The 23,196-nt window shown below is 34.0% G+C and overlaps 3 protein-coding genes and 1 pseudogene across 3 annotated transcripts in view; 3 read left to right on the top strand and 1 right to left on the bottom strand.

The window, feature by feature from the left end:
* The first annotated feature begins 223 nt into the window (after window positions 1-223).
* LOC116121143 (phytoene synthase 2, chloroplastic-like) overlaps window positions 224-23,196 on the top strand; it is a 28,069-nt gene continuing 5,096 nt past the window's right edge. Inside the window, exon 1 of the mRNA XM_031407080.1 lies at window positions 224-244. The gene's annotated coding sequence lies outside the window, so the exon portion shown is untranslated. The remainder of the gene's footprint in view (window positions 245-23,196) is intronic.
* LOC116121134 (phytoene synthase 1, chloroplastic-like) lies at window positions 3,428-4,086 on the top strand. The gene is made up of 3 exons (XM_031407069.1): window positions 3,428-3,650; window positions 3,784-3,945; window positions 4,058-4,086. The coding sequence occupies exons 1-3, from the start codon at window positions 3,428-3,430 to the stop codon at window positions 4,084-4,086; spliced, it is 414 nt and encodes a 137-aa protein (XP_031262929.1).
* On the bottom strand, window positions 6,080-7,136 carry LOC116121146 (glutathione S-transferase F11-like). The gene is made up of 3 exons (XM_031407083.1): window positions 6,931-7,136; window positions 6,800-6,848; window positions 6,080-6,633 (listed from the first exon to the last, which is right to left on the bottom strand). Exons 1-3 carry the CDS (start codon window positions 7,075-7,077, stop codon window positions 6,185-6,187), a joined length of 645 nt encoding a protein of 214 aa, XP_031262943.1. The 5' UTR covers window positions 7,078-7,136; the 3' UTR covers window positions 6,080-6,184.
* Window positions 12,215-15,887, top strand: LOC116121145 (annotated as a pseudogene).

Raw genomic sequence — 23,196 nt, 5'->3', positions numbered from 1 at the left:
TTAACCCAAACCAAGAAAAAGAAACGGGTTATCCAAGAATATCCATTTCCATTCGGATCTGAATTCTGATACATGACAAAACAGCAACCATTAAAATAAAAAAAGAGAGAGAAACAACTCTGCATTCTGCATACAAATCCGGACAATGCTAGTCATTATATAACAAATATAAAATAAAATAAAAGAAGAAACAAAACAGTGTGAGGCTTTAGAGGTCTGGAAGGTGGAGAGTTTGTTAGGTAAGGTAAGATAAAATGGCCGTTGTTGTTTTTTATTTGCTTTCATTTTGATATGATGTTAATACTTTCTTTTTCTTATTTAATAGTCACTGCTTTTACCAACATTTCCATACCCTTCTTTGTTTAATCACTATAAACTATGATTTCTGAACTCTGAAACAATTTAGTTTATGTTTTTGCGATCCCGTTCTAAGTTCTTGTTCTGGCTGTGGGATTTTGTGTTGGTTGTTATTAATGCTTTGTTGTGTTTAAATTTTGTTTGTTGTTGGTTTTGTATGCTTACTGTGGTTTCTGGTTCATTTATACAGAGTTGAAGCAAGTCTTTGACTGCTGAGTTGTTGCTATATTGTGTTTAAGTTGAACTTGTGGGTTGTTTTCTAGAAGATAGGTTTCAGTTGGATTGTTGTGAATTGAGGTTGGAGATAGGAGGGAATTAAGAAGCTAGATATATGAATTTTAATTTCAGCATGTCTGTGCTTTGCTATGGGTTGTATCGCCCAACTCCAGTTGTCAAGATATGTTGGATACGTTGATTCAGTTCGCGATGGAAACCGACTAATAGATCATCAGATTTCTGTACCGATCGTAGTTCCATGTTTAGCTTAGACCGAAAAAGGTAGGACACAAAATGGAATCTTGCTCATTGGATACAGATTTTAGGCACCTTGCTTAGGTGGAATCAACTTGCCTGAAATAGTATGGTGGCTAGCACCGCGGGAGAAATGGCCGTGTCTCTCAAAAAAGGTTTACAATGTGGTGTTGAAGCAGCAGCCTTGGTTAATAGGCAATTAATGTCAAGTGGGGAACTTGATGTAAAACCTGATATTGTGTTGCCGGGAACTCTGAGCTTGTTGACTGAAGCTTATGATCGGTGTGGAGAAGTTTGTGCAGAGTATGCCAACATTTTTACTGGGTTAGACTTCTTCTATGTAATTTGAGTTTTGAACTGGGAGTGAAATTCTGATTTGCGTTCTTTTGAATCAAATCCTTATGTATTTTTGCCTTTTTCAGGAACTCTCCTAATGACCCCTGAAAGAAGAAGGGCTATATGGGCTATATATGTTTTGTGATCATAACCTTAAATCATACTGCTCTTTGCTTGCAATTTAACATTACCTGAGTAAATATTCATATAATTTTTAGGTACTTGAGGATCAGATTTACCAAAGAATCAGTAAAGACCTTGAAAGATTTTTTTAAAAATGTACTTTGTAGCTTATTGAATCTTAAACCAAGTATTTTTTTTTTTTATGTGCTTAACAAAGACATCCCAAACCATGCCATAGAATTACTTTGTGGATTGTTGTGTTAGTGAGGTTGGTTGTGTCCTGAATCTATATTATTATCCAAACAACAAGGATTGCTGTTTCTTTAATGATGATATAAACCCATGTTCTCCCTGCATGAGTATGTACTTTACTGCCAGTTTTCTGCTATTTGTTGATGACTACTCAAGGGTTATATTTCTTAACAAATTCGGTCACAGCACAAATTCATCATGCTGTGACCGACTCCACTATAACGAAGTTCATCTTTAAACATGACTTTATGTGGTTGTGGTTTCTGTCTGTGACTTCTTTTCCTTCATAATATTGATAGATATAGATACTTTTTGTTTTAATTATTTTATAATGTTAGCTTTGTCTTCTTCCATGGGGGGATGTATATGCTCTATTCAGATAACTTTCCTTGACACCGAACTTCCTCACCTTGATGGGGATGATTTCAGTCCCAGTTCTTTGAAATACCTCACTGAAAGGAGCTTTGTTCTCCACATTAACCTTGATTTTCCTGTTCTATTTTTATGTTATAGTTATCATTAAATGTTTATCATAAGACCATCGACAAGCCCTGTATGTCTGATGTTATGTTATTAGCATTTGAATCACATATGCACATTATTTTACAGAAAAATGCATAAGGTGTGAATTTTTATTTTTTATTTCTTTCAACTAAACTTTTGCCTACAACGATGCTTTTGTTTGTCTTGGGAACTTGTCTTGTACATTAACAGAAATAAGAATCTCGTGTATGACATATGTCTTGTACATTCTTTTTTCGTCTTTTGTATATGTGTTGGCTAAGCGTTTTATTAATTTGTGAAATCTTCAATGCTGATTCTTAGTAACATGTATGTACATTACCTATCGTTTCTTATAAAATGTATGTACAGTGTGGTGTAGGAGGACTGATGACCTGGTTGATGGGCCTAATGCTTCACACATTACTCCAACAGCTTTAGATAGGTGGGAGTCCAGGTTAGAAGATCTTTTTCCAGGGTCGTCCATTTGATATGCTTGATGCTGCTTATATACATGAGCCAAATTTCCTGTTGACATTCGGTTGGATTATATTTTCAGAATCAATTAATTTTAACAGAGAATGGTTGTTTTAGTACTAGTTTGAACTTTTTGTAGTGTTGTTAGATCTCATGTCATTGGGTGGTCCTTGAGCATAACTATAACAATTTTTAATAACATTAAAATTTTATCTATAATGACAGATCATGTTCCATTTGTAATGATATCATGCCATTTCTGCGTTTTCAATTTTCCTTCAAGTCCGAGTTTGAAAGAGGTGCACTGTGTGCCTACTAAGACTCTTTAGTTTTCATAAATTTTGGATAATTATTAGGAAAAGGTCGAGCTTATTGGAGTTGGGGGAATTGTCAGAGAATTGTGAAGTACAAGCAATTCTCTTTGTGTTTTGATTTTTGTCCCATGTTCATGCCAGACTTATTCCCTCGTCCACAAAAGTTGACCAATCTGCTTTTTAGTCACTCATCGAAGGGGAAAAAGAAAAAACTAACCTTTATCAAAACAAAGGGTTGTCCAGCCAGGCCAGAAACTAGTCTTTGGGGCTGAGATTTTGGCAGGGTCTACACGGTACTATGAGGATTGCAAATGCCTAAGAAGCCCTAAATTTCTAAATGAATGGGGTAAAGATTGGAGAAACCTCTCTGAAGTTTTATATTTACCCTGTAGAATTTCCTCGCAAAAGTGTAAGTTATTTTGTGCAAGAACTTGTAGTAAACCCTTATCTGAACCTCTGCCATTTCAGTGAATGTTCCAGCCATTGGATGTTCGATGTCCCCTTAGTTAAGCATTACACTTTTAAAACTAGTTGTATTGCACTGCAAGACATTGAACTTATCACCAAAATACCTGTTTCTGCAGCCATTCGGAGACATGATTGAAGGAATGAGAACGGACCTTAAGAGTCAAGATATAAAACCTTTGATGAACTATACCGTCTATTGTTATATGTTGCGGGACGGTCGGTTTGATGATGTGTTCCGGTTATGGGCATTGCACCTGAATCACAGGCAACAACAGGAGAGTGTCTATAATGCTGCCTTGGCATTAGGGATTGCTAACCAGCTCACCAACATACTCCGGACGTTGGAGAGGAGTAAGTGCAGTCTTTAAATTTGCTCTTTTTCTGTTAATTTCATGAAGATGGCATTTTTTTGAAATCTGCTGTTGTTACTTTTTAAACGTTTCTCTTCATTTTCATCATCTTTGAACATTTCTCTTCAGTGCAGAAAGAGAAGGGTTTATCTACCACAAGATGAGTTGGCCAAGCAGGGCTTTTCTGATGAAGACTACTAGCTGGAAAGGTGACAGAAAATGGAGAAACTTCATGAAGAACCAATTAAGAGAGCAAGGATGTTCTTTGATGCGGCAGAGAAACGTGACAGAGCTGAGTGAGCTATCGATGGCCGTTAAATCCAGAAATTTTTTATCAGTATAAATGTGCCTTAAAATACTGGATGAGATTGAAGATATGAATGAACATGAGTGTTGGATGTTATGCAGGTATGGGCATCGTTGCTGTTGTATCGTAAATACTGGACGAGATTGAAGCCAATGATTATAACAATTTCACAAGGAGGCACTATGTGAGTAAAGTGAAGAAGATAGCTGCATGCCTATCTCATATGCAAAGTCACTTATACGCCCCTCAGAAAATCTCTGTCTAAAGTAACACTCATCATTTTACATCACCAATCTTAGAAGCATATGTAGTTGAATAGAAGGAATCCCTCCAAAAAAAAGAAGGAATCAATTATTTTGGTATATTAGGAATTGTTGTAATACAACAACGTGTATCCAAGATAAAGCTCAAATAGTAAATTCAATTCTCACTTGCAATTCGCAAATCAAGATTTATGCTTTGCTCTTGCTATATTCTATCTATGTAGACAGAGGTTTGCCTTTGCCTCGGTTGGTCATTGAGATTACGGATAAAAAAAATGTATAAAATTGAAAACTAAATCTCTTTGTCTCTTTATGTTTTACTTGAGGAATATCCACGTAAAATAAATTAAAATTAATTGATAGAGAACGTATTTATATTTTTCAAAATTCTCCTCTTCGGCATTTCATTCAACTCCTAGAAATAATTTCTTATTGTTACAATATGCAATGAATGAAGACTTTTCTAATATCTTGTGAAATGAGAGAATTTCTTGTATATTTTAATTATATATATATAGTGAAGCTTTTGACAAATTTAAGTGCGCCAAGCAGTCAGTCTCAAGTCTGACGCACGTTCGTCGGTTTGTTGGAGAAAACGTACGAAACATGAGAATCGACGTGTCGTACTTGCTACCTCTTCTTTGAATCCCATTATTTCTTTCTACGAGCAGACACCTAATTCAGTACTCAACCCTAAAGTCTTTAATTCACCAACTGTTAATTTTCCATGCATGCGCCAAAATCATTTTCTGCCGAATAGCAAGAGTTCTCATTGCTTCAAATGACTTCTCTAGCGATATAGAGTCTCATATCGCTAAAGAATGGGTTTGACATGTGGTCAATTTTTTTCTATTTGTGATTGTTACAATTGGTACAAAATACTACCCATATGGGACGAAACTCGTTGCGCATGGAACAAACTGGAGGTATAAAGTAAGTCTTGTAACTGCCTCTTTGGTGGTTAATTTGGGATTCTTGAGTGTATTACTCAAGAGGTCTTGAATTAGAATATTTACGATTACTAATAAGAGTTAGCTATTAGAGGTTTACCCGTTAACTTCAGGACTTTGAGAGACTAGTTAAAATACGCACAAACTCATTTGGATACTTTCGTATATCCAAAAAAAAAAAAAAAAAAAAAAAGTCTTAGTCAATTGGGTATAAGCACCCATCCCTTGTATGCTTCTGCAGCGAGGGGACATAGCCAAGATTTTTTTTCAACCTGGACCGAATAAAGTTTTTAGTTTCTCAATAAAATGTTTACTAATAAATACTATTCTACAACCAAAATTTAAAAAAAAAAAAAAAAAAAAGTTAATTACTAATTTACACTTAATTTGATTAAGACAAATGTCAATATAAACATAAATAAATATAAATATATGTAATCTAATTAGAGAATGTAGAAATATAATGTATATTATCAAGAATCAAAGTTGGTTACGTTTGATTGTTTGTAAATAAAAAGGAATGAAATAGTTACAAAAAATATATGTTTTTGAAGATATCTTAGAGAATTTTATGAAAAAAGAAGGTTAAATGGCTTCAATTTTATTAAAATATGTATTTACTTATTTCTTTATTTTTCAGAAAACTTGGCCGGGCTACAGCTAAGGCAAGCACGACCAGAAGGTATAGAGTAAGTCTTACCAATTGGGTATATTAATTAAACATGTACTTGTGGGCATCCTGTCTTAGTCTTACCAATTGGGTATATTGAACATGTTGTGGGCATCCTCCCCTTTTAAGCTGGTAGCTGGTTTTTACCCGTAATTCTACCTATTTGTTATCGTTGCAACTTACACCTCCCATACTATTACTAGCATCTGAACTGCCCGTTTGCTCTCAAGATTTTCAGGATTGGAGGAGGAAACCAAATTATTATTACTTTATTATCAAGAGTAATAAATTATTACAACACAAAGCAAACTAGAGAAAGCAAATTAATCACTCATCACAAGACACTTAGAAACAAGCAAGATTCATAAGTTTCTTCCAAGCAGGGCGGCTGGAAATGTCCTCCCACCATGCATTAATATGTTTCCTCTCAGTGATTAAGTGTCCCATTTTAGCTTCATTCATTAGATATCTTGTGCCTGGAAGGTGGGTTAAATCCGCGAGTGTGAAGCTTTCTCCAGCGAGATATTTGGAATTAGACAACCTTTGTTCATAAATGTCTAAAACTTTCTCCAGCTTCTGCTCACAGCTATGGACCAAGGCCAAGTCCCCCGGCTGTCCCATTCTCGGCAGTACAACAAGCTGAAGAACCATAGTATAAACCAAGTCATTGAAATTATGAGCTTCCACTTCAAGCCATTGATCCACCAGAGCTCTCTCTTCTAATGTCTTTCCCAGTAGGTTTGGACCGCGCTCTGCATATTTTGCTGCATAGTACCTTATGATTGCCCTAGACTCTGCAAAATTCAATGGAAGTTGGAGATGGATTTTAGAAAACCTTTTATAAATGATTAGTACTAACGTATTTTGCGAGTTATATATATATGATACTGGTGCAATAGTGTAAAAAACCCAAATTGAAATTATTTTCATCCTTGGATCATGTAAGATTATGTTACTTACCAAAGAGCCTAAAGTCCCCATCTTCTATAGCCGGAACTTGCCCAAACGGCTTCAAAAATGATTGAAATTTCATGTCAGATAAAAAATAAAAAAGCATAAATATTATAGTAAGCAACATTGTTAAAAATCACCTGTCGAACAAGAAAATCCGGTTGCTTATGCTCCCCTTGATCGAGATTAACATGCACAATTTCGAAATCCACATCCTTTTCAAGCAGGCAAGCCAAAACTCTCTGGGGGCAAGCTGCATGCACTGGACCAAACACTTTCACTACCATTTTGTTATTAAGTGATCTGATCTCGGCCCTTTTCAATGAGGATTTTGAAGGTGTTATATAGACGAAATTTTCTCGAAAACACATGGTGGTTGTCACGTGGAATTCTCCTCCCATGAAGTGTTATTTTATTTTTCTACTTCTGATAAATTAAAGAACACTTTTGACTTTTGCAATACGTTTACAGTATGGTGGTTTTCGGGGGTTGTCACATGCCACCCTCATCGACCCAACCGGTGGGTCGATCTTGCCCACAAGTGAGCTGGAGGTTACTAACAGGTTGGGCTTGGCCAGCTCAATTGACTCTAGAAAACTCTTTTTAAACCTCAATTTAAATAAATTATTGTTTTAGTTCATTTTTAAAATTATCTGAAAAATACCCTTTTACTATATATCTCCTTCCATTTCTCCAACTTAAAAAAACGATTGTACCTACAAAAACAAGAACAATATTTTGCAAAAAGGGAATAAAAATGGTGTTCTTTAGTTCTAGAATTCCAGTGGCTTCAACATCTTTTTCCCGTAGTATTAAAGACTAAATCTTTTTCCAAAGAGTATTGAGACTATTCAGGTAGAAATACTACGCTGAAGAGAAGTTCAACAAACCCAAACTTTTTAGGTTGAAATTTGGACAGATCAAATTATATACTAATGAACTATTCTCATTTGTGAACTCTGTAATTTGGTTTTTCAGGATAATTACGTCCTTATTTTGTAAAAGGTAGTTTATGTATTCTTATGCTTTTTCTAATTCTCAATTTAATATATATTTTTAATTTTATAAATTGGCCTCACGACAAGTTCCCACCTAAAAGTTTTCAAAACAACAGTTTTCCATCCATCCATTCATCCAATTTTTTTGATATTTTTGACTACAGAAAGATAGATGTATAGAACAGTAATTTGAAAAACAAAAATTAGAGGACAATTATGTCATTTTACCTTATATAAAATTGAAAAAACAAAATCCCCAATTTTTTTTTTCTCCTCTTTCTCCCTTCTTCTCTTTTCTTATTTCTCCTTCTTGGCACACTATTTTTGGTCCTTCTGACGTGGATTTTTCTGCATGAGCCATTCAATTTCAGTACCTTTGTCTTTTGCCCATCAAGAAGAAACAAATGGTCTGTTTGATATATTATTTAAAATATGATATTATAAAAAACTATTATGAATATGATAAGATATGATTAAATCAAATAAGATAGGATTATCGGAATATGTTTAGTATAATATCTTCAAATTAGATTAGAATTAGATAGAAATATAGTGCATGTATTGAGCTTATAGAACTAGTCAAATTCAACATTGATTATACCCTTATAACCTTCCAATAACAAGGTTAATATGATAGTTTCACATATCCCAACCATTAAGCAATATATCTAAATACTCTAAACAGGGTGAAAAAATTTATTGGTATATTGTATTAAATAGGGTTATAGTAAAATTTTGATCAATAGAAATACATACAAACCATTTTGCTGATTTCAACTCTTTGAAATGGGAGATTTTCAAGAACTGCGCTTGAGCTTTGTTTAATAGTTAACTTTGTGACATTTATACAAGAAACTATTAAAAACTATAATTTGTTAGAGTAACTCCTGCTAACTTGGAATCGAATCTACCCACTCTACCAATGCTCGCCGCCACTTTCCATATTAAAAGAAAAAAGAATTCCAAACACTGAAGCTGTAACGTGGGCTGATCATCATCTCAAAAATTAAAACCCCAAACCCTCGATTCTGTGGATTGATTTTTCCTCTTTAGGCAGACAACTGCCGGGCTTTCGGCCACCCACCCCTAATTGTCCAAAAAATTAATTTATGAGGTTACAGAAGTTTTTCGCACATTTGAGCTAATTGTTATTGGTTATATGAGGGCATTTGTGTCCAAAATATTTATTAATTAAGGGTAAAATTGGTATGAACATGGATTACCCCGGAATAAAAAAATACACCTTTTCAGTCGTATCGAATTACCTCTCATATTACCTGTAGTTGCATTTTGTTCGGGGTAAATAAGATTAATTTTGTAATCTTTATTTCATTTTCAAGATTCCCTCGTTTTGTTGCAATAATAAAATTTACGATAATCTTTTGTTGCAAATAGTGTTTTCTATTGGTAATATTAGGGGTAATTAGATTATCTTCTCAAGGGTGTTATTATAAGATTACCAGGCAATCTTATTTTGACCCTTTTGGCCCTTAATCTTTTATCATTCTGGACACATTTGCCCTTATATGTATACCAATAACCCTTACCTAGACCCCCTATATTGAAAATTTAGCTAAAATATCCCAGTTACAAAAAAATTCAAAAGTTAACAAAATAACCCTAGCCACCCAAGACCACGCCGACCTTTGGCGAAAGTCATCATATTGCGCAAGATTGGTGGGTATTGTCGGTTGTGTGCGTAAGGATGTTTCCGGCCATGGATCACTATTCATGGCTGAAAATGGCCAGATCTGGCCGTTTCACAGCCAAAATGTGGTCGTGAAGTGTGTCGCTGTTTCACGGCTAGGAAGGCATTATCGTCGTGCGCCATTACAACGGCTACCAGCAGTGGTGGCTAGTTGCCGGCAGTGGCTTGGGGTGGTAGGTGAGGTTGATTTTACTACAACTAAAGTTTTATGTGGCTAAGGTGTTTTAACAAAATTTCAAATATAGGGGGTTAAAAGAAATTATTCAAATAATACTAAAAATAATATTATATTATTATTTAAAAAGAAAGACAATTTAGTAATCTATATAATATATCTACTCATTTATCCTCCAACCAAATATATTAATACAGTTAATTAACCACTAATTCATTCCAATCAACTAAATACATTTCTCTAAATATTCTCTGATAATCTATTTTTTCATTAATATAACATTCTCTTGTAATACTATTTCTTGAACCAAACGCTACCATAGTAATTATTATTAGTATCAGAAATTTCGTAATATTTTATTACTTACAACTAAACATAATAATGATCGAATTAAAATAGATTATCAGAATTCTCTTTTATTACCTTGAATTAAATGTTAACAAAAATAATAAAATCATAAAAATTAGGAGGCAATAGATGACAGTTAATAATGATAACACAGTCTTACAAATTGGTATTTGGACAATTGTTTATTATAGTATCCTGTTTTTTCTTTTGTTTATTAATCGGGATTTGGGCAATTATATATAACTCAAAGAGTTTGACAAATAATTAGTTAACGGTTAACATTGTTTGAAAAAGATTCATATGCAATTTGACCATGTGCATTAATATGTCAAAAATAAAAAATCATTTTTCACTGCAAAATATATGATAATATGGGTTGTTCTTTCGTTTTTTTTGAAGTGACTGGGACCAGCCGCCCATGTCTGCTCTATGTTTCAAATATTATTTATTGGTTGGTGGAAAGTTGGTATATTTCTTATTAAATTACTATTAATTTCGCCATCAAATCTAAATCTTAACAATCCCTCCATATCCAATTAACAGTATAATTACTGAATATTTTTAAATTTTCCAAATCTGTCAGTATTTTACAAGTAAAATAAAAATAATTAAAATTGAAGAGAGGTTGAGAAATAAGTTGATGAGATGGGAGTGGATGTTGATGTGGTACCGTAATAAACAAAAAGAAATTAAGAGTAAATTTTCTTCACTCACATTGTATGATACAATTACCATTATGATTAAGCCGTCAACCAATTAAGTTTGCATACGTAGGCCATCCCCACCCCATGAAAGTTGGCAAAAATGCAGATACGTGTCAATCGCTTGACCATGAAAAACGTGTCGTAAACACATGGACGACACGTCGTCCACATTCGCATTTTGCTGTATTCAATAAAAGAACAACACCTTTGTCGATTTCCCTTTTTCACTGTATTCTCCACTATTGGGCTCCACCACTCAACTCATCCTCCCGGATCTAGCTTTTCTTTTCCCTCTTCACTCACCGCTTGCCACGTGTACTCTCACCTCCACTCTTCCTTCTCTTCATTTGATAACCTTATCTTCCACTCATTGGTCGACCATTCCACGTCCGACCTCTTCCCTCATCTCCTTCTCACTCGGGCCGGGTCGGTTGCTTGGGTGAAATTTTATTCATTCATTTTCTGTTTATATAAAAATGAACAGTATCAATTTCTCATTCTTATTATTATTATTTTTTTTAAAGAAAATACAATAAGCCTTTTGAACTATGAATATATGTAGTTTTTGAAGTACATTCCTATACAAATTTATAGAAATAATTAAATAATACTATATAAAAAATGTTTTTCAAAGTCGGCTTAGTAAACATTTTTGGAAAATAAAAAGTATTTTTTTCGAATTTAAGAATTTTCAACCTTTTCAAAAATTAGAACCGTATGTATGTCAAGTAGGTTACTAAATTTTAAGAAAATATTGAAGTGCATTGATGAAGACAAAAGAATCCTTGAAGGGTTTAACCCAACCATAGAAAAAGAAACGGGTTATCCAAGATATCCATATTCCATTCGGATCTGAATTCTGATACATGACAAACAGCAACCATTAAAATAAAAAAGAGAGAAAACAACCTCTGCATTCTGCATACAAATCCGACAATGATCATTAATATAAAACAAAATATAAAATAAAATAAAAGAAGAAACAAAACAGGGAGGGCTTTGAGAGGTCTGGAAGAGTGGAGATTTTGTTAGGTAGTAAGATAAATGGCCGTTGTAGTTTTTATTTATGCTTTCATTTTGATATGATGTTAATACTTTCTTTTTTCTTATTTATTAGTCACTGCTTTTACCAACATTTCCAATACCCTTCTTTGTTTATCACTATAACTATGATTTCTGAACTCTGAAACAATTTAGTTTATGTTTTTGCGATCCCGTTCTAATCTTGTTCTTGCTGTGGGATTTTGTGTTGTTGTTATTAATGCTTTGTTGTTTTTAATTTTGTTGTTTTGGTTTTGTATGCTTACTGTGGTTTCTGGTTCATTTATACAGAGTTGAAGCAGAGTCTTTGCTGCTGAGTTGTTGCTAAATTGTGTTTAGTTGAACTGTGGGGTTGTTTTTCAGAAGATAGGTTTCAGTTGGATGTGTGTGAATTGAGGTTGAGATAGGAGGGAATTAAGAAGGCTAGATATATAGAATTTTAGTTTCAGCATGTCTGTGGCTTTGCTATGGGTTGATCGCCCAACTCACAGTTGTCAAGATATGTTGGATACGTTGATTCAGTTCGCGATGGAAACCGACTAATAGAATCATCAAGATTTCTGTACCGGGATCGTAGTTCCATGTTTAGCTGTAGACCGAAAAAAGGTAGGAACACAAAATGGAATTCTTGCTCATGGATACAGATTTTAGGCATCCTTGCTTAGGTGGAATCAACTTGCCTGAATAGTATGGTGGCTAGCACCGCGGGGAGAATGGCCGTGTCTTCAAAGAAAAGGTTTACAATTGGTGTTGAAGCAGGCAGCCTGGTTAATAGGCAATTAATGTCAAGTGGGGAACTTGATGTAAAACCTGATATTGTGTTGCCGGGAACTCTGAGCTTGTTGACTGAACTTATGATCGTGTGGAGAATTTGTGCAGAGTATGCCAAGACATTTTACTTGGGTTAGACTTCTTCTATGTATTTGATTTTTGAACTGGGAGTGAAATTCTGTATTTGCAGTTCTTTGAATCAAATCCTTATGTATTTTTGCCTTTTTCAGGAACTCCCCTAATGACCCTGAAAGAAGAAGGCTTATGGCTATATATGGTTTGTGATCATAACCTTAAATCATACTGCATCTTTTGCTTGCAATTTAACATTACCTGAGTAAATATTCTATATAATTTTTAGACTTGAGGATCAGATTTACCAAAGAATCAGTAGACCTTGAAAGATTTTTTAAAAATGTAACTTTGTAGCTTATTGAATCTTAAACCAAGTATTTTTTTTTTTTATGTGCTTAACAAAGACATCCCAACCTGCCATAGATTACTGTGTGGATTGTTGGTGTTAGTGAGGTTGGTTGTGTCCTGAATCTATATTATTATCCAAACAACAAGGTTTGCTGTTTCTTTAATGATGATATAAACCTCATGTTCTCCCTGCTGAGTATGTACTTTACTACTGCCAGTTTCTGCTATTTGTTGATGACTACTCAAGGGTTATATTTCTTTAACAAATTCGTTCACAGCACAAATTCAATCATGCTGTGACCGACTCCACTATAACGAAGTTCATCTTTAAACATGACTTTTATGGTTGTGGTTATCTGATCTGTGACTTCTTTTCCTTCATTAATATTGATAGGATAGAGAATACTTTTGTTTAATTTATTTTATATGTTAGCTTTGTCTTCTTCCATGGGGGGATGTATATGCTCTATTCAGATAACTTTCCTTGACACCGACTCTCTCAACCTTGATGGGGATGATATCAGTCCCAGTTCTTTGAAATACCTCACTGAAAGGACTTGTTCCCACATTTAACCTTGATTTTCCGTTCTATTTTTATGTTATAGTTATCATTAAAATGTTATATCAAATAATGACCATCGACAAGCCCTGTATGTCTGATGTTATGTTATTAGCATTTTGAATCACATATGCACTAATTATTACAGAAAAATGCTAAGGTGGTGAATTTTTTTTTTTATTTCTTTCAACTAAACTTTTGCTACACGATGCTTTGTTTGTCTTGGGAACTTGTCTTGTACATTAACAGAAATAGAGAATCTCTGTATGACATATGTCTTGTCCATTCTTTTTTCGTCTTTTGTTTGTGTTGGCTAAGCATTTTATTAATTTGTGAGAATCTTCATGCTGATCTTAGTAAACATGTATGTACATTACCTATCGTTTCTTAAAAATGTATGTACAGTTGGTAGGAGGACTGATGAACTGGTTGATGGCCTAATGCTTCACACATTACTCCAACAGCTTTAGATAGGTGGGAGTCCAGGTTAGAAGATCTTTTCCAGGGTCGTCCATTTGATATGCTTGATGCTGCTTTATCAGATACGTAGCCAAATTTCCTGTTGACATTCAGGTTGGATTATATTTTCAGAATCAAATTAAATTTTAACAGAGAATGGTTGTTGTAGTACTAGTTTGAACTTTTTTAGTGTTTTAGATCTCATGTCAATTGGGTGTGCCTGTCATAACTATAACAATTTTTAATAACATTAAAATTTTATCTATAATGACAGATCATGTTCCATTTGTAATGATATCATGCCATTTCTGCGCTTTTCAATTTTATCCTTCAAGTCCGAAGTTTTTGAAAGGGTGACACTGGTGGCCTACTAAGAGCTCTTTAGTTTTCATAAATTTTGGATAATTATTAGGAAAAGGTCGAGCTTATTGGGAGTTGGGGGAATATGTCAGAGAATTGTGAAGTACAAGCAAATATCTACCTTGTGTTTTGATTTTTGTCCCATGTTCATGCCAACTTATTCCCCTCGTCCACAAAAGTTACCAATCTCGCTTTTTTAGTCACTCATCGGAAGAGGGAAAAGAAAAAACTAACCTTTATCAAAACAAAGGGTTTCCACCATGAAAACAGTCATTTGGGGCCAGATTTGTTAGGCAGGGTTCTACACGGTACTATGAGGAATATCAAATGCCTAGAGACCCTAAAATTTCTAAATGAATGGGGTAAAGATTTGGAGAAACCTCTCTGAAGTTTTATATTTACCCGTAGAATTTCCTCGGCAAAAGTTAAGTAATTATTTTGTCAAACTGTAGTAAACCCTTAATCTGAACCTTCTGCCATTTCAAGTGAATTTCAGCCATTGAATGTATCGATGTTCCCCTTAGTTAACTTACACTTTTAAAACTAGGTTGTATGCACTGCAAGACATTGAACTTATCACCAAAATACCTGTGTCGGCACCATTCAGAGACATGATTGAAGGAATGAGAACGGACCTTAAAAGTCAAGATATAAAACCTTTGATGAACTATACCTCTATTTGTTATTATGTTGCCGGGACGGTCGGTTTGATGAGTGTTCCGGTTATGTTGCACCTGAATCACAGGCACAACAGAGAGTGTCTATAATGCTGCCTTGGCATTAGGGATTGCTAACCAGCTCACCAACATACTCCGACGTTGAGAGGAGAAGTGCAGTCTTTAAATTTGCTAGCTTTTCTGTAAATTTCATGAAGATGACATTTTTGAAAATCTGCTGTTGTTACTTTTAAACGTTTCTCTTCATTTTCATCATCTTTGAACATTTCCTCTTCAGTGCAAGAAGAGAAGGGTTTATCTACCACAAGATAGTTGGCACAGCAGGGCTTTCTGATGAAATACTACTGCTGGAAAGGTGACAGAGAAATGGGAAACTTCATGAAGACCCAATTAAGAGAGCAAGGATGTTCTTTATGCGGCAGAGAAAGGCGTGACAGAGCTGAGTGAGGCTATCGATGGCCGGTAAATAATCAGGAAATTTTTTATCAGTAAAATTGTGCCTTAAAATACTGGATGAGATTGAGATATGAATGAACATGAGTGTTGGATGTTAATGCAGGTATGGGCATCGTTGCTGTTGTATCGTCAAATACTGGACGGATTGAGCCAAGATATTAACAATTTCACAAGGGCATATGTAGTAAAGTGAAGAAGAAGCTGCATTGCCTATCTCATATGCAAAGTCACTTATACGCCCCTCAAGAAAATCTCTGTCTAAAGTTAACTCATCATTTTACATCAACAAATCTTAGAACATATGTAGTTGAATAGAAGGAAATCCCTCAAAAAAAAGAAGGAATCAATTATTTTGTATATTAGGAATTGTTGTAATGCAACAACGTGTATACGATAAAGCTCAAATAGTAAATTCAATTCTCACTTGCAATTCGCAAATCAAGATTTGCTTTGCTCTTCCATATTCTATCAATGTAGAAGAGGTTTGCCTTTGCCCGGTTGGTCATTGAGATTGCGGATAAAAAGTATAAAATTGAAAACTAAATCTCTTGTCTCTTTATGTTTTACTTAGAATATCCACGCAAAATAATAAATTAACTGATAGAGAACGTATTTATTTTTTCAAAACTCTCCTCTTCGGCATTTCATTCAACTCTAGAAATAATTTCTTATTGTTACAATATGCAATGAATGAGACTTTTCTAATATCTTGTGAAATGAGAGAATTTCTTGATATTTTTAATTATATATATATAGTGAAGCTTTTGACAAATTTAAGTGCGCCAAGCAGTCAGTCTCAGTCTGACGCACGTTCGTCGGTTTGTTGGAGAAAACGTCCGAACATGAGAATCGACGTGTCGTACTTGCTACCTCTTCTTTGAATCCCATTATTTCTTTCTACGAGCAGACAACCTAATTCAGTACTCAACCCTAAGTCTTATTCACCAACTGTTAATTTTCCATGCATGCGCCAAAATCATTTTCTGCCGAATAGCAAGAGTTCTCATTGCTTCAAATGACTTCTCTCAGCGATATAGATCTCATATCGCTAAAGAATGGGTTTGACATGTGGTCAATTTTTTTCATTTGTGATGTTACAATTGGTACAAATACTACCCATATGGGACGAAACTCGTTGCGCATGGAACAACTGGAGGTAAGTAAGTCTTGTAACTGCCTCTTTGGTGGTTAATTTGGGATTCTTGAGTGTATTACTCAGAGGTCTTGAATTAGATTTTACGATTACTAATAAGAGTTAGCTATTAGAGGTTTCCCCTTAACTTCAGGACTTTGAGAGACTATTTAAAATACGCACAACTCATTGGATACTTTCGTATATCCAAAAAAAAAAAAAAAAAAAAAAGTCTTAGTCAATTGGGTATAACACCCATCCCTTGATGCTTCTGCAGCGAGGGGACATAGCCAAGATTTTTTTTCAACCTGGACCGAATAAAGTTTTTAGTTTCTCATAAAATGTTTACTAATAAATACTATTCTACAACCAATTTAAAAAAAAAAAAAAAAAGTTCTTACTAATTTACACTTAATTTGATTAAGACAAATGTCAATATAACATAAATAAATATAAATATATGTAATCTAATTAGAGAATGTAGAAATATAATGTATATTATCAAGAATCAAAGTTGGTTACGTTTGATTGTTTGTAAATAAAAAGGAATGAAATAGTTACAACAATAATGTTTTTGTAAGATATCTTAGAGAATTTTATGAAAAAAACAAGGTATATTGGACATGTTGTGGGCCTCCTCCCTTTTTTAAGCTGTAGCTGGTTTTTTACCCGTAATTCTACCTATTTGTTATCGTTGCACACTTACACCTCCCATCTATTACTAGCATCTGAACTGCCCGTTTGCTCTCAAGATTTTCAGGGTTGGAGGGAACCCAAATTATTATTACTTTATATCAAGTAAATAAATTATTACACACAAAGCAAACTAGAGAAAGCAAATTAATCACTCATCACAAGACACTTAGAAAACAAGCAAGATTCATAAGTTTCTTCCAAGCAGGGCGGCTGGAAATGTCCTGCCACCATGCATTAATATTTTTCCTCTCAGTGATTAATGTCCCATTTTAGCTTCATTCATTAGATATCTTGTGCCTGGAAGGTGGGTTAATTCCACCCTATAAATATGTTTTGATTGTGTAATTTCTTAAAGTTTGTAAATTATAAGTTTAGATCCTGCGTGATATTTTATATGCATGTTTTGGATATTTTTATTATTATCCTTATACAGATTTTTTCTAAATACAACTCGTTCTCTAGACATGTATCCTCGGGATTCTCATTGAGGGATATTCAGAGGATACCTGACTGGAGGGGGGTTTTACAGGTGTTATCTTTTTGTGCAGATTTTTTTGCTAGTTTGTGTGCTGCTGTTTGTGGGTTTTGGGTGCTGCAAGTTTGTGTTTTGGCTGCTTCTTTGTGCAAAATTTTTACCTGCCTTTGTTTAGGCATTTCTCTTGGTTGGTTTGTTGGCCTAGGATAGGGCTAGTGGTGGCGGTGCTAGCAGTACTCTCTCTTTTTCTCACACACGTACTTGCATGTTATTTTTTTATGTGCTTGTTTTGATCGAAAGCTTTTCCTTAAATCAGTTTATCACGTTGGACCTAATGGATGGAAGAAGTTGTCTGGTGATGATGTTGGGGAGCTCTACTATTAGTACAATCCTGTTAGCACAAGCATAGTGGAACAAGAAATGGCTCAGTGTAGCTCAACTTAGGGGTTGTTCATTCTTTTTATTTGAAGTGTGAGCGTGAATGACATTTTTCTCTTGTTCGATGATTGACTTACTACTTCTAAGATGTTATATAAATAGAAAAAGTAGTAATCTTATACTATTTCATGATATTTCATAGTGATATATATGCTTGTGAACTAGAGATTTCTTCGAGTGGATCTTCACCCCCTAAAGCAATCTTGTAATCTTAAACTATTGCACCAATAATCTATGATTTTAAGTGATCTTGTAAATATGTGTTGTACTTAGGTTGTCAAATAATCCTTCTCAAATGTAGTATCGCTTAAGTGATTTGAACATCTCGTTTAAGCAATAAGCATATAAATAAGCCTATATCGTTTAAGTGATAAACGATGTCGCTTAAGCGATCCGGTAAATTTGTGATGTAATTAGGCTGTAAAATTATCCTTCCAAAATACAAGATCGCTTAAGCAATGTAAACATATCGCTTAAGCAATAAGCATATAGATAAGTCTTGATCGCTTAAGCGATCTAGCAAGTCTCCTTCTTTTCTCCTGAATCTTGTCATATTTTGAATGTCCCAGGTTAACGTTAACCTTAGTAATCTTCTTAAATTGCATTAATAAGTGTTGTTGTAATTTGGTTGTCAAATAGTCTTTCTCAAATACAAGATTGCTTAAGCAATGTAAACGAATCGCTTAAGCGATGAAAACGAATCACTTAAGCGATTTGCTTAAGTGATAAGCGATGTGGCTTAAGCAATCCGGTAAATTTGCTTCTTTTCTCCTTAATCTTGTGATGTTCTGAACGTCCCAGGCTAACGTTAACCTTAATAATTTTCTTAAATTGCCTTTATATGTATTGATGTAACTTGTTTGTCAAATAATATTTCTAAAATATAGAATCGCTAAGCGATGTAAACAATCGCTTAAGCGATAACCATATAGATAAGCCTTGATTGTTTAAGCGATAATTGACGTTGCTTAAGCGATCTAGTAAATTTTCTTCTTTCCTCCTAAATCTTGTGATGTTCTGAATGTCCCGACTTAATGTTAACGTTAGTAATCTTCTTAAATTGCCTTAATGTGTGTTGATATAATTTGGTTGTCAAATAATCCTTCTAAAATACAAGATCGCTTAAGCGATAACCATATAGATAAGCCTTGATCGCTTAAGCAAAAACCGACTTCACTTAAGCAATCAAGGCTAATTTGTTTGTTTTCTCTTGAATCTTGTGATGTTGTGAACATTTTCGTGAGAAGTTGTATTCCGTAATGTGGGTCGACTGTTTGTGCAATCATAACCATCCATATTTGTGCATGAGGTACGTTTATACTAACCTGTCACAGTAGTGTGCTATGACATTCCTTCATGTATCATAGACTTGTTAGTATCACATATCCTAGTTGTTTTATTTTGATGTTCTAAACATCCTAGGTTTACATTAACGTTAGTAATCTTCTTAAATGGTCTTAATATGTGTTGATGTAATTAGGTTGTCAAATAATCTCGCAAAAAATACAGGATCGCTGAAGCGATGCAAATAATCGCTTAAGCGATAGCCATATAGATAAGCCTTGATCACTTAAGCGATAAGCAACGTTGCTTAAGCGATCCAGTAAATTTGCTTCTTTTTTCCTGAATCTTGTCATGTTCTGAACATTGTAGGTTAACGTTAGTAATCTTCTTAAATTGCCTTAGTATGTGTTGATGTAATTTGGTTGTCAAATAATCCCTGTCAAATACAAGATCGCTTAAGCGATGTAAACGAATCGCTTAAACGATAATCATATAGGCAAGTTTTGATCACTTAAGCAATAAGCGATGTTGCTTAAGTGATTTGGTAAATTTGCTTATTTTCTCCTAAATCTTGTGATGTTTTGAATGTCCCAGGTTAACATTATGTTAGTAATCTCTTAGGCCAAGACAACTGCCGGCTTTCGGCCACCACCCCTAATTGTCCAAAAAATTAATTTATGAGGTTACAGAAGTTATTTCGCACATTTGAGCTAATTGTTATTTGGTAGATATATGAGGGCATTTGTGTCCAAAATATTTATTAATTAAGGGTAAAATTGGTATGAACATGGATTACCCCGGTAATAAAAGAATAACACCTTTTCAGTCGGTAATCGAATTACCTCTCATATTACCTGTAGGTTGCATTTTGTTCGGGGTGAAATAAGATTAATTTTGTAATCTTTATTTCATTTTCAAGATTCCCTCGTTTTGTTGTCAATAATAAAATATTACGATAATCTTTTGTTGCAAATAGTGTTTACTATTGGTAATATTAGGGGTAATTAGATTATCTTCTCAAGGGTGTTATTATAAGATTACCAGGGCAATCTTAATTTTGACCCTATTTGGCCCTTAATCTTTTATCATTCTGGACACATTTGCCCTTATATGTATACCAAATAACCCTTACCTAGACCCCCTATATTTGAAAATTTAGCTAAAATATCCCAGTTACAAAAAAATTCAAAAGTTAACAAAATAACCCTAGCCACCCAAGACCATCGCCGACCGTTGGCGAAAGTCATCATATTGGCGCAAGATTGGTGGGATATTGTCGGTTGTGTGTCGGTAAGGATGTTTCCGGCCATGGATCACATATTCATGGCTGAAAATGGCCAGATCTGGCCGTTTCACAGCCAAAATGTGGTCGTGAAGTGGTCGCTGTTTCACGGCTAGGAAAGGCATTATCGTCGTGCGCCATTACAACGGCTACCAGCAGTGGTGGCTAGTTGCCGGCAGTGGCTTGGGGTGGGTAGGTGAGGGTGATTTTACTACAAACTAAAGTTTTATGTGGCTAAGGTGTTTTAACAAAATTTCAAATATAGGGGGTTAAAAGAAATTATTCAAAAAATAATACTAAAAATAATATTATATTATTATTTAAAAAGAAAGACAATTTAGTAATCTATATAATATATCTACTCATTTATCCTCCGAACCAAATATATTAATACAGTATAATATAACCACTAATTCATTCCAATCAACTAAATACATTTCTCTAAATATTCTCTGATAATCTATTTTTTCATTAATATAACATTCTCTTGTAATACAATATTTCTTGAACCAAACGCTACCATAGTAATTATTATTAGTATCAGAAGATTATCGTAATATTTTATTACTTAACAACTAAACATAATAATGATCGAATTAAAAATAGATTATCAGAATTCTCTTTTATTACCTTGAATTAAATGTTAACAAAAATAATAAAATCATAAAAATTAGGAGGCAATAGATGACAGTTAATAATGATAACAACAGTCTTACAAATTGGTATTTGGACAATTGTTTATTATAGTATAACTGTTTTTTCTTTTGTTTATTAATCGGGATTTGGGCAATTATTATATAACATCAAAGAGTTTGACAAATAATTAGTTAACGGTTAACATTGTTTGAAAAAAGATTCATATGCAATTTGACCATGTGCAAATTAATATGTCAAAAAATAAAAAATCATTTTTCACTGCAAAATATATGATAATATGGGTTGTTCTTTCGTTTTTTTTGAAGTGACTGGGACCAGCCGCCCATGTCTGCCTCTAATGTTATCAAATATTATTTAATTGGTTGGTGGAAAGTTTGGTATATTTTCTTATTAAATTACTATTAATTTCGCCATCAAATCTAAATCTTAACAAATCCCTCCATATCCAATTAACAGTATAATTACTGAATATTTTTAAAATTTCTAAATCTTTCACTATTTTACAAGTAAAATAAAAAATAATTAAAATTGAAGAGAGGTTGAGAAATAAGTTGATGTGGTGGGAATGAAGAGCTACCGTAAGTAAAACAAAAAAGAAATTAAGAGTAAATTTTCTTCACTCACATTGTATGATACAATTACCATTATGTTATTAAGCCGTCAACCAATTAAGTTTGCATACGTAGGCCATCCCCACCCCATGAAAGTTGGCAAAAATGCAGATACGTGTCAATCGCTTGACCATGAAAAACGTGTCGTAAACACATGGACGACACGTCGTCCACATTCGCAATTTTTGCTGTATTCAAATAAAAGACAAACACCTTTGTCCATTTCCACTTTTTCACTGTGTTCTCCACTATTGGGCTCCACCACTCAACTCATCCTCCCGGGATCTAGCTTTTCTTTTCCCTCTTCACTCACCGCTTGCCACGTGTACTCTCACCTCCACTCTCCATTTGATAACCTTATCTTCCACTCATTGGTCGACCATTCCACGTCCGATCCTCTTCCCTCATCTCCTTCTCACTCGGGCCGGGTCGGTTGCTTGGGTGAAATTTTATTCATTCATTTTCTGTTTATATAAAAATTGAATAGNTATAACTGTTTTTTCTTTTGTTTATTAATCGGGATTTGGGCAATTATTATATAACATCAAAGAGTTTGACAAATAATTAGTTAACGGTTAACATTGTTTGAAAAAAGATTCATATGCAATTTAACCATGTGCAAATTAATATGTCAGAAAAGAAAAAATTATTTTTCACTACAAAATATATAATAATATGGATTGTTCTTTCTTTTTTTTGAAGTGACTGGACCAGCCGCCCATGTCTGCCTCTAATGTTATCAAATATTATTTAATTGGTTGGTGGAAAGTTTGGTATATTTTCTTATTAAATTACTATTAATTTCGCCATCAAATCTAAATCTTAACAAATCCCTCCATATCCAATTAACAGTATAATTACTGAATATTTTTAAAATTTCTAAATCTTTCACTATTTTACAAGTAAAATAAAAAATAATTAAAATTGAAGAGAGGTTGAGAAATAAGTTGATGTGGTGGGAATGAAGAGCTACCGTAAGTAAAACAAAAAAGAAATTAAGAGTAAATTTTCTTCACTCACATTGTATGATACAATTACCATTATGTTATTAAGCCGTCAACCAATTAAGTTTGCATACGTAGGCCATCCCCACCCCATGAAAGTTGGCAAAAATGCAGATACGTGTCAATCGCTTGACCATGAAAAACGTGT

This window comes from Pistacia vera, unplaced genomic scaffold (genome assembly GCF_008641045.1).
Source record: "Pistacia vera cultivar Batoury unplaced genomic scaffold, PisVer_v2 Contig968, whole genome shotgun sequence".
NCBI classification, from domain to species: domain Eukaryota; kingdom Viridiplantae; phylum Streptophyta; class Magnoliopsida; order Sapindales; family Anacardiaceae; genus Pistacia; species Pistacia vera.
The sequence above is the reverse complement of the archived record's forward strand: the minus strand, read 5'-3'. Positions and strand labels throughout refer to the sequence as shown.

Excerpts from the sequence above, each read along its gene's own strand:
- LOC116121134 (XM_031407069.1), top strand. The coding sequence starts at position 3,428 with ATGATTGAAGGAATGAGAACGGACCTTAAGAGTCAAGATATAAAACCT. Across the intron at positions 3,651-3,783 it reads ACTCCGGACGTTGGAGAGGA|AAAGAGAAGGGTTTATCTAC; the intron begins GTAAGTGCAGTC and ends TCTTCAGTGCAG. Across the intron at positions 3,946-4,057 it reads GAGAAACGTGACAGAGCTGA|GTATGGGCATCGTTGCTGTT; the intron begins GTGAGCTATCGA and ends GATGTTATGCAG.
- LOC116121146 (XM_031407083.1), bottom strand. The coding sequence starts at position 7,077 with ATGGTAGTGAAAGTGTTTGGTCCAGTGCATGCAGCTTGCCCCCAGAGA. Across the intron at positions 6,849-6,930 it reads CGGATTTTCTTGTTCGACAG|CCGTTTGGGCAAGTTCCGGC; the intron begins GTGATTTTTAAC and ends TCATTTTTGAAG. Across the intron at positions 6,634-6,799 it reads TGGGGACTTTAGGCTCTTTG|AGTCTAGGGCAATCATAAGG; the intron begins GTAAGTAACATA and ends TGAATTTTGCAG.